The 12,080-nt window shown below is 41.1% G+C and overlaps 1 protein-coding gene across 3 annotated transcripts in view; it reads left to right on the top strand.

Moving 5' to 3' along the window:
• PLCB1 (phospholipase C beta 1) overlaps window positions 1-12,080 on the top strand; it is a 623,222-nt gene that overhangs the window by 529,949 nt on the left and 81,193 nt on the right. For all 3 annotated transcript variants that reach the window (XM_065589796.1, XM_065589798.1, XM_065589797.1), the window contains one exon: window positions 3,748-3,834. In XM_065589796.1, coding sequence (XP_065445868.1) covers window positions 3,748-3,834 — 87 coding nt within the window. The remainder of the gene's footprint in view (window positions 1-3,747; window positions 3,835-12,080) is intronic.

Here is a 12,080-nt window from a genome sequence, read left to right as displayed (position 1 = left end):
AAGGTGTATCTTCTTGAAAAGGCAATGCATCCCTGTTCAGTGCCTGATCCCTATGACGAGAGAGCAGAAATTTCCTCCACAAGGAGGGCCCCTCCAGCTGCCATGGCTCCAAAGCTAGTTTCGGGTGAGAATCATAGATCTCCTTCCTCTCCTGCGGCCTCCTCAACAGGTTCAGAACTTTGAGGCAGATAGGCTGCACTCCTCACCTCAAACAATGGTGCTAAAAGTCCGCTGGTGCCCACTCAACACTCCCTGTACACTATCCGAGGCTGCACCGCTGATGCTAGCTCCAGTGGGGCTGTCAAGACCAGTGCTTTCTCCCTTACTGGAGAGATCTTTAACCCCAGCACTGGTGGATCCAATACCATCTCCAGCCACAGAAAATTTACCTTCATTGTTGGTGCTTGTCTGCTTCCACCAGCACTGTCAGATACTTCATCCTACCTTTGGTGCAGCACTGTGTATCTCCTGTGCCCAGGACTCCACCAGTAACCACTGGACTTTCCTGTCCATTCAATGAAAAGAAAGTTATCTTTCCTCTTCGTCAGACTCGGACAATGATAGACCTTTATTTCTGAGGTCTTTCGGATCTCCATATGGATCTCACGCTAAGCATGCATGACCCATGGAGCAAGATGAGTTATTCATACAGATGCCCTGGTATGGTGCCCTCCACCACAGACATTGCAAACACTGCTATAGTCCCTTTGGCCTCTTAGACTGCTCTCAGGCCCTCTGGACTCCATCAGCTACACAATCCAGGAGGAAGTCACCTCTTCCAACTCCTGTAGCCACTAGTGAAGCTCCTGTGGAACCACAAAATCCTGTCACCCGGCTTTGGAGTACCCAGACCAAGAGGACCCAATAGAAGAACTCCAAGATATTCCTCCTCTTCTGCAGATGAGTCCATCGCACTTGAGTCAACTTCAGCTTTGCCTGAGCACTTTAAGGTCTTTCAAGACTTTAGAAGGAGGGTGGCTGCTTCCCTAGGAGCACAGGTGGAACTTTTGCAAGATAATCTGCACGAGCTATTAGATATCCTGCAGACTGGGAAAGGTCAGCCTTCCCATTAACGAAACCCTGCTGGAACCTGCTAAGACCCTTTGGCAGACACTCATTTCACTTCCACCCACTGCCAAATGTGTGGATAGACGATATCAGGTTTCCCAGCAAGAACACGATTATTTTTTCACTCACCCTACCCCAGATTCTTTAGTTGTCACAGCAATGAATGAACAATTGAGGCAGTTGCTCCCCAAGGCTACCCCCAAAGACAAGGAATTTATGAGACTGGATTTATACAGTAGAGAGGCCTATACCTCCATAAGCCTTCAAATTAGTGTGTCAAACTGTCAGGCTTTATTGGCCAAAAATTCCTTTATTAATTGGTGGGCAATTTCTAAATTCACAGATAAGTTGCCAGAGGAATATGAAGAACAGTTCTTGGCTATAGCCTCTGAAGGTCACCTCACTGCCCAGACATCTCTAAATGGCTATCGACACAGCTGAAATGGCTTCATTTTCAATGGTGACAGCCATCTCAATGAGGTATTCTTGTTAGTTACAAGCCTTCTGCATCCCAAGGGAACTTCAAAATACAATCGAAAACTTGCCATTTGGGGGCACTAAGCTCTTTTCTCGAAAGACTGATGTTCATGCTGTGCGTGTGAAGATTCCTGTGCGACTCTTTGCTCTCTCAATATCTGTACCCCAGTGATGAAGAGGAAATATTTTAGACCACAGGGACAATATGAACTTTAAGATCATTCTAGACAGAGATCTAAGCCTTCTAGATGTTGCCCATCAGCTTTGTCCACAGAAGGCCTTTCTCACCAGACCTCTGCTTCAAAACAGTCATTTTGGCATCACAGTCGAAGACAGCATACTGACAGTAAATCATCTCCAAAGTTTCGGCTGCCTATTTGGAAACTGCCTACCTTCCTGTTACAGTGCATGGACAGAAATCTCTTCTCGGCCAATTCACTTCCTACCCTACCTTCCCCATCCCTTTCCAGGGACCCATCTCACGAGGCTGTATTAATGCAAGACGTACAGTCTCTTGGATCTGGGCGCAATAGAGGAAGCTCTTTATCAGCACAGAGGGAAAGGCTTTTATTCCCACTATATCCTGATTCCAATAGAGGTACCACTAGGCATGTACTGCCTAGTGGCACTGCTGGCAAAAGTCTCTGACTTAAGTGCATTGGGTGTAGATACACCTACGGTGGAATGTATAAGTACGTAAAACATCCTGAAGAACAACTGTTATTGTACAGGTGAGTAACCATTTTTTCTAAAGTTTTAAATGAAGGTTTAAAAATTTCAAGTTTTTGTGCAACTGCCATACAGATTATTTGTATATTACTGTATATGAAATTAGAATTTTATGTCTTTTTTTGAACAATCAGTGACTGGGGGAATTAAATTATTTTTCTTATCTGAATCTAGATTTATTTTGATCTTTGTGCAGTTTTTATTCATGGAAACCATGTACGACCTCTTGCCTTCAGGTATTGGAGAAACATTTTTGTAAATTGGTTTGCAGTCTCAAGAATGCAATGATGGCTTAAAGAACTCTGAGAACCAAAAAACAATTAATTACAGCATATGCCTTATTCTTTATTAGGTTTGTAGAACTGCTGAAATGCATAAGCATTCAAAGGAGAGCTCTGCAGAATAAAATACTTTTGTTTCATGGAAATTCAAGAGAAAATGTTAGCTATTTTATGGCTTTAACTGTTTTTATGTGGTATTGAGCCCCAAATTTTGCTTTCTGAAATGTGGATTAAAATGTTTTCAGATCAAAAATATGCAAAATAAACTCCCATTAATTTCTTTAGGTCTTCAGTGCAGAACTATTTTAATTCAACAGCTGGGTCATTTTTGCTCACAAAGGCCCCAGTACAGAAAACCACTTAAGAATATGCTTAACTTTAAGCCAGTGTTTTATTTCCATGGAAGGCAAGTGCATGTTTAAGTACTTTGCTGAACCATGGCCCAAGTTCTGGACTGTAGCCAAAAATTTGTGAACATGTTTCCTTATTCAAGGCCCCAGTCCTGCAAAGAGTTCCTTTTGGGTGCAGGAATTAGCCATACAAGGCTTCTTGTAGGATGAGGATCAAAGTTTGCAATAAAATATTATTTTTAGGAGCATTGCATTGTCACGGATATTTTGCAGTCTGACTCTGAATGCCTCCTGTGAAGTTTATATGCAGTGTTGTTGTAGCCATGTCGGGCCCAGGATATTAGAGAGACAAGCTTGTCTCTCTCACCAACAGAAGTTGATCCAATTATCTCACCCACCTTGTCTCTCCTGTGAAGTGTGTGGTGTAGGCACCCGTAGAAGCAGGGCCGGCGCTTCCATTTAGGCGACCTAGGTGGTTGCCTAGGGCGCCAGGATTTGGGGGGGCGGCATTTCGGCGGCGGGGGGGGTCCTTCCGCGCTCCGGGTCTTCGGCGGCAATTCTGCGGTGGGTCCTTCACTCACTCCGGGACCCGCCGCCGCAGAATTGCCGACGACGACCGGGAGCGCGGAAGGACCCCTGCCTAGGGCGCCAAAAACCCTGGTGCCGCTCCTGCGTAGAAGAACTATTGCCAGCAACAGCAGTCATTGGTGCATATCAAAAAGAGGATTACACAGCTGTATTAAAAAGGTTTACAGTTGTCATTAGAGAATTGTAATATTTTTAATTGGAAAAAAGCAGATTTGTGTACTCGGTGAAACAGAACTTTTTGCTCTTTTTTATAGCTAGAAGATGCTCAAAGTAAAAGACAGGAGAAACTTGTAGAAAAACACAAGGAGATTCGTCAGCAAATACTGGATGAAAAGCCCAAGGTAAAGAGTTTTGAACAATGACATAATGCTTTTAAAAACTTTTTTCAGCAAATGTTCCTACTGTATGCACCGATCAATCTGATACTTGAGAAGTGTGATGTAGTTTGCACATAGTGAGAGTGTCATAGACAAGTTCCCCAATATTTGAGATTATGAAAAAAGTCAGATAGCAACCTGCTAGTGATTAACCACTTCAGATCCCAATCCCCTGTAGTTAGATCGGTTTTTGAGTCATTGTAAAAGACACCTGGTATAAAGGGTGCTTCTGACCAGCAGAGTGTGCCCTTTGCTGTAATGTTCTTTAGCAATACAAAAACAAAACACAGTTTGCATAAAAAAAGGAGATATCTTTTTAGCCTGCTTAGCTCAAAGCGTTCTCGATAGTAATGACAGCCTGTAAAAATAGATGACGATCATAGATGTTTTTCCATTTGTGGAAAAACAATGAGATATGTCAAAACGCTGTTGTTGAACATGGCATATTTGCTGAATTTTCTACACTGGATTTTGTGCGTGGAATCTTTTGTATTCTCTTTCATGTCAGCTAAGATCATGTAGTATTCTGAAATCTCGTTCTCTGTGTCTCTCGTTCATTTTGTTTTAGAGATTGTGGGCTGGATCCTGTTACTGCTGAAGCCAATGGGAATCCATTGACTCCAGTGGACCATATTCAGGTCACCAAAATGTTGTAAGATTTGTTTCAGGAAGTCATAATTATATCAACAGGCTATTGTCCATGAATACAGTGTCATTCAACAGAGTGTTCTTCCTGGTCTAATTCTTCATGGACCATTCTGGTCATCTCTGCTTTCATGTTTCCTATATTAGATCCAGTATGTTACAGATTTCAATTTTAATTTCTGGTCTGTCTACAGACTAATGTTTCAATGCTTGTATTACAGTTAAACTGGCAGTAATAAGGAATTTTAATTTTGATGGTAGTTAATCAGTGTTGGCCTCCCATTTGTGTGAAAGATCAAAAGACTAGATCAAGGAACTATTTTAACAGCTAATGGGTGATAAATGATAAACTTAGTACGTTTCTAAAAATTACATATTTTTGTTCATGTAATTTTCTACTTTGATTTTAAAAATAAACTTTATAAAAACAATAATAATAACAGATAACAGTTAGTTATGCCATGGTATCTGTGATCAGAATATATATCTTCCTTAAACGTTCAAAATGTTTCCTTTTTGTGTTTGATCACCAGCTTCTCTTTAGGAATAGCGCTAACTTTTTTTTTACATTAATAGAATTTAGTATTTTTTACATTAATAGCACAAATATAATGCGAAAATACAAATTCTTAATTAACTTCTTTCCTTCCTTTTTTAATCTCAAGGCTGCTACTGTACTTTTTAGTAAAGCGGTAGCAGATCTGAAATCTGGACTCACTCCCTACCACAAGTGTATGACTTGCATGCAGAGAGAAGGATCATGTGGAGGCCTGGCAGGGTTGGAATCCTCCCACACACATTCATATCCACAACCTCAGGGTAGGGCACGAGGCAACTCTGTCTTTATATGGGCTTCGGCTAGATCCTCTCTGTAGTCAGTGACCCATTGACAATGACTGTAACCTCCCCTTTCAAGGTTCTGCCTTGAGAGCCTGCATAGTGTTGTGCTCCGTAGTGCACCATGGAATCTGCATCCTACCCCTTACCACATAATGGAAATGATTTCAGGACCGTGCATAGCTTTTACTTGGGCCAAAAGATTTAGTGCAAAACAACAATTCATTTTATAAACAGTTTATTTTTTGCTTTGTATTCAAAGCCAAGCTCCCTTATTAGCAGGGCATTAATATGTAGTAGATCAAAAGTTTCCCCAGTTGTAGATGTTTGAAAGGTGCAGACACAAATATGTACTCTGTAACCTTTCCAGATGTATTTCTCTGAGTACCCCGACATACATTATTTGAGTATCCAAAGCTCCCATCAAAATTAATGGTAATGTAAGTCCATGGGAGTTTATGGGTACATAAGCAATGCAGGATCAGTCCCTAAACAGTCTAATATGTTTAGGGGATAGCATTAGCTTTGAGTGCTCCTGCCAATAATATCACTGGGGATACCCTTTCAGACATTCATCATTTTACTTGGCTACTTAGCAGTGACTCACAAAACTTGTTGTATTATGACTTTACATGCAGTGCCCAGTCATAGACAAAAAGATTATCGCAGTCTTAGCCATTATGTTTGCAGCAGGGCTTGGTAGTTTGCTAAGTTTGTAATTTCCTGTATTGTAAATTCTCTAGTAAACTGGAGAGAACTTTGCCCTAAATAGCTGAGGTTTTATATCTTTTTTAAAAAATGCAGAAATCCTGTAGAAAGGAATGCCACAGATAATGGATTTTTGGGTTTTAATTTTTCTAGACTAAGGGACCTCATTCACCACTGATTTACACCTTTAAATACCCCACTGAAGTTGGTAGAATAATAAATCAGTGCAGATTTTTTCCCCTAAACAAGTCCTAGACACAGGGCTACTTTTTACTTTTTCAGCTGCTTGGCTTATAGTTGAAAATAACTTGAACTTCCCATCTACTCTTGTTTGATTCCTGAACTGATGCTGTCAGCAGAAAGGGATGGGAGCGGTCCCTCTGAATACTATATTCCCCTTGAAGTCAGTGGGAGTTCTGCTTCAATGGAACCAGAATTTCACATTGTATCTGTATAATACCATACTCCCTCTGATCACAAATTCGTCTTTGGTCTTGCAGAGACTAGAAATTTAATAATCTCATGGATGTTTTTCTAATATATGTGTGTGTGAGGACATACCAAACACTTCCAACAAGCTAATGTGGGAGAGCCTCCAGGCAAAGGACAATGTCGCCTTGTTAATTCAAAGACTATGTGCTCATGTGTGGAACAGTAAATATCCTAGCCTTATCCTTCCTTGATTGCCCTCTACTTGAGTGTTATGTGATAGAAGGCACGTCAGAGAGAGCTTGTTCAAAGGATTCTCTTACAAATGCATACACTGAAAGCCACGTAGCAATTGGAATCCATTAGGGTTTCTAATTGATGCCTTCCTCTTGAACATCAGATGTTGACCACTGAAAACAGGTAGATAACTTGACCAGGTGGATTAGTTATAACAATTGAGGGTGGTTCACCTTTGTCCTATGTGATAGTTGCCTCCACTGTCTTCTCCCTGACAGCACCATTTCCCATCAGTCCAATTATTTCTTTTTGCTCCTTTTTTCCCCTCTCTCCTTCACCTGCTCTCCTTTTTGCTTTCTACTGTTCACTTCCTATTCATCAACCCCTCTTCTTTTCTCCCCATTCTCATTCCTTGTCTTCTCTCCTTATTTCATTCATTTACATTAAGCCTTCGTCTGCCCCCTCTTCTTCCCCTTCAGCTGCCTCTCTTGTAAATTCTTGAGGGCTACTGTAGGAACACAGCTCATTACACTTCAGTATGGAATTCAGTATATTCGGGGCAAAGAGTGATCTGGGACGCTTACTGCAGTGCATATGTGGTACTGTGATATTGTAGTATAACTGAGGGACTTGAGGATGGCATGGTCATTTTATCTCGGTGTCTTTGCTTTGGATAATCTGTTCATCCATTTAAACCTAAATTAAGTGCATTTCCAGCCCCTCCTCCCGCATTGCATTGTAATGGCAAAACTCCATCCGTGTGAGAGATGGCAAGGAATTAATTCTTTTGCATGAAAATTGATTGTTACAGTAAATGGACCCTGTCACTGGAGGCAGTGAGGGTTTGTCATGGATGTTGACAGGGTCAGAATCAGGCCCATTCCAGTTTGCAACGTTTAGCTCAATCCAGTAGAGCACATTATTATTAACACATTACACTTCTATAGTGCTTTCCATTCAAAGACCTCAAAGCACTTGACAAACGTTAACTCATTCGGCCCCACGTATATACGGTAGGTAAGTGTTGTTATTATTTACAAATGGAAAAACCCGAAGCACGGTGACAGTAAGTGACTTGCCCAAGGTCATATGGAAGGCAAGGCCTTGCCACAGACCTTCTGTATGATCTTGGGCAAGTCACTTACTGTAGTTAGAACTCCAGACTCCCAGTCTCAGACTGGAGCATTCTTTTTTCCTATTGCTTTTTCTTTTCAATTCAATTCACCCCAAAAGCTAGTTGAATGATGCAAACAGTGGGCTCTATATCCCTTTTACTTAGGAGGTATGTGAATAACCATAGATTATGTAGAAAAGGCCTGGGGAAGCCATATAGCAGAGAAATGCAGCTAAGCAGTATTTTCTCATGACATGCCATAGTTTATACATGAATGGGGGGTGGAGTCTGAGAGCAGTCACTCTGCATGGCATGATTCCCTCTGTAAGAGCCGGACATTTTCTATGCAAGATAAAGCTGCCGCAAACCACTTCAATATGGCCGATAAGCTCTACGACCAGCTGCCACTCTCACCACCATTGTAAGAGTCACATATGCCATGCTGCCATGCCAGAGGAAATCCAATGGCAGCACAGCAGGAGAGACTCCTGTCCTGTTAAAGCCTGACCCAGCTCCCGCTGAAGTTGACTGGAATCTTTCCATTGACTTCAGTGGTAACCTCAGTGCCTGGAGGAAGGAAGTCCCAGCACTGTAAGGAGGATGTAATCATCTGTGTTCATGGTCCCACAGCTTATGCTCAGTTTGCATGAATCAGAGGAGAGAGAGATGACCTAGTGTGTCTTGCTAAATTGCTTTGCATGACTTTCACCTACGACATTTATGATTTTTTCCTCAAAAAACATCTTAAAAGCAAATGTACTTTTCATTTAAAATGGTGTATAAATGGAGGCTAGATAAGAATCTGATGTATGCTAAATAATTTAAAAACACAAGCTTATTATCTCACAGTTTGTTATGCATTATTAATTGCGCCCAGTGTGTGTATACATTGCTATACCTAATCAATAATTTATACCAGGGCCGTGCCTGAAAAATTTATGGGGACTTAAAATGACACGTTTTCAAGGAGCAAAGTAATGAGCCACTCCAACTCTGAAATAATAATCCTCTTGTAACTCCAGCGTCATCATCCTGATGAAACAATGCCTTGCAAAAACAATGGATGACTCCTTCCCCCCGCCAGGTGCAGTAGTTAAATTCAATTATTTGAAAGCACAATGAAGGGGGAATGATCCTGCAGTCACAGACATTCTTAAAATATCTTTTTTGTAGACGACAGTTTGGTTGTCTAATACCCATTTTGTGGTTTTTGTTTCAAATCATTCATTTTACTCCTGCAAATACTGTAAGTGAATTAAATGGGGCTGTTCATAAAAGTTAGGTCAGCAGGATTCTCTCTCTAATTTTTGAGAATAGTCACTGTACAGTGAATATGATTCACAGAACTTTTGAAATTACTTTAGGTACGTCTTTATCCATTCTCAGAGCCCAGGATTGCTACTTTAAATCAATTCAGGGGAAAGAAAGCAATTCCCAGGGAGTTTTATGGCTCTTCCAATATGTTTTCAGGTCATTGCACTTTGCACAAGAAGCCCGTACCCCATTTTCTCCACTCAGTGCCCTGGTAAGAAGCCAATCCTCCTTTCAGGACCAGCTGGGCTAGACACACTTCTATCCAACTCCTGTCAGACCCGTTCAAGTTTCTACTGCACGGGATCACTCAAAAATGTTAGGGATAGAGCTCTGCAAAGTGATGATTTCAGTTTGCAGGGCTTCACAAAGACCTTGGATATTATAGACTCATATTGACATGGAGGAAGCGGCCTTCTTAAAGTGTTCCCCATCTTAATCCCCCCTTCCTGCACTCCCAGAGGTAAATAGTCTTTTCTGTGCAGTGGATAGTTTTAATCCCTCCAGATTTGAAAAAGACATTTTGCAACTTTTAAGAACCTGCAGTTTTTAAAGTACATGAATTATACCAATGCTTAGCAGTAAAACACAGAAGGAATAAAGAGGATTTAAAATAATGTACTGTTTTTTTCATTGTTCAACTTTTTTTCTAGGCTTGTAAATCTAAATCCGTCAGAGTCATACAAGTTAACGGTCTCTATGCCTTCTTAAGTAGGCAATAGCACAGAGGCATGCATGACATTTACTCAGTCTCAATGAACTGCAAACCTTTTAAAAGAATATTTTTACAAAAAGAAATTTCCCTGGGCTGAGATTTTCAAAGCCACCTCAGGGCTTGGTCCCGCAAGGTGCTAAGCACTCTGGTCTCAATCTGGCAATGTGCTTAAGCACATGCTTAACTGTAAGCACATGAATAGTCCCATTGATTTCATTAACTTAAAGCAAAGTATGGGCTTAGTTGCTCTCAGGTGCTCACAGGATCAAGCCCTAAGAAATGGGCATCCAAATCATCTAGGCAGCTTTGAATATCTCAGCTCTGATGTTTGTGTGTAGTTTTGTGTTACAGTTGGGTGAAATTCGTAGGCTTTCCCTAGAATGTGTTGTGGTCATTGAATAGGCTGGTCTGGATCTCACACTGGTTTTGTTCAAGTAAAACTCAGTGGAATGACTCCAAATCGTCACCAGTGTGGGATCAGAATCCTGCCCATAGTCTTCAGCCTCAGTCACAAATAAGCAGAGAGGCCTTCACAAGTGAAAAGAGTGAAAACTGGAGCTTTCTTATATGCTTTTTATTCATATAGATCCCCTCTTTTAATAACTTTATGTTTCCAGCACAATATACATTACAGTTCTAAAGATGGATAACAGGTCACAAATGATACATGTAACAATCTGAAGTGATATTCAGTATGTTAATTAAATCTCTTTTTGTGATGATACTGTGCACACATGTGTCACTTGGGAATTCTAGCTTTCAAATCAAATAGCCCAAATGCCTACAACAAATTTCCAATGGAAATTTGCAAAAAGCTTCTACTTTTATTTTAATGACTTGCAACTTCATTTATTTTTAATAAGGATGTCACAGACCCCTTGTAGCAAGAAAATATAAGTAATTATTTTAATGCAAACTAGAGAAGGGATATGTTAAGAAAACTGTTTTTTCTTCCACAGAGGACATTTTTCCAGACATGTATTTAGTGTTAGTGTTCCTTGTAGTAGGTGCCAGAGGAAATCTAATTTTTTGAGAGCTGTAAGGAATTGAGATTGAGAGGACTGAAAGGCCAAAGTTTGTTTTCATTTTTCACCAGTGTAAATCTTATTTCAGCTGACTCACTCTTGAATGCACTGGTGAGATTGAGAGCAGCATGTGGTCCAGAGTATATTTCAAGTAGTTGAAAAGTTTGATTTGTGAAGGTCATTGTTTTGTAAGGGTCTAGGCAGGTTAGACAGTGTCCACCTCAACTGGCTACCTAACATATTTCCGAGCCCCTTCCGGCGTTTTGAAGTCTTTCTTAAGCATTCTCACTTCTCCTATTCCAAATTTTAAAAAATAACATTCTGAGTCAAAACCCAAAGATCGTCTCTGTTATAATGTGTAAATTGCGGTTTCTGAGTGAGAGGTGAACGTTCATCAGTTGCGTTAGGCAGCAGTCCGCTGCTGGAAACATTGGAACAGATATGATGTTGTGTCCAACAGGAGGCCAAACACAGATGCTGCAGCTTGGGAGGAGTTGAGGGCAAAGGTAACTAAACCATCTTTGTACCATCTGAATTACAACTCGGGGTGACACAGCCCGTGGTTTCAACTAGAGCAATGCTGAATTACAACACCATGGAGACTCCCTCTTCTGGTCCTCCTGCATAATCCAGCCCCGCCCCCTACACTGGGGGTTTCCACTGAGACAGCATAGAGCTTCATATTCAGCCCTCCTAGCTCCTGCAGTAGGGTAGTTCTCGCCAGACAATGCAGTGCCTTACTGCCCCTGTATGCCACTAGAGTAGCATATAGGGGTTGGGTTGGAGGCCAGAATCCGCTCCATTGGTTGTAAGGGATAAAGCAGCGAGCATTCTGCTATTTAGCATTATGCAGTTACTTACAAAGAGATCTCCTCTGATGATAGCTGATTCTTCCTAATGGCCAGTCCTTTGAAATGACCAACATTCATCTTTACGTAAGTTCTCAGGTATCTTTTCTCACAGTGGTGGGCCTAGCAAATGCCAGCAATAACAACGTGATGATAAAAGATTTGTTAAAAGGTATATAAAGTAATTATTGATTTTGATGCTAGTGCGTGTTTAACTGTTCCCAAGGCTATTGTCTCCCTGACATAGAAAGGAAAAGATGATGAAACTCACCTTGCCCTTCACTCAAGCGAAAACCAGACTGGGAAGGAGACATGAAGGTGGACATATAGCTTCTTCCTGC

Source organism: Chrysemys picta, chromosome 3, assembly GCF_011386835.1.
Source record: "Chrysemys picta bellii isolate R12L10 chromosome 3, ASM1138683v2, whole genome shotgun sequence".
NCBI classification, from domain to species: Eukaryota; Metazoa; Chordata; order Testudines; family Emydidae; genus Chrysemys; species Chrysemys picta.
The sequence above is the reverse complement of the archived record's forward strand: the minus strand, read 5'-3'. Positions and strand labels throughout refer to the sequence as shown.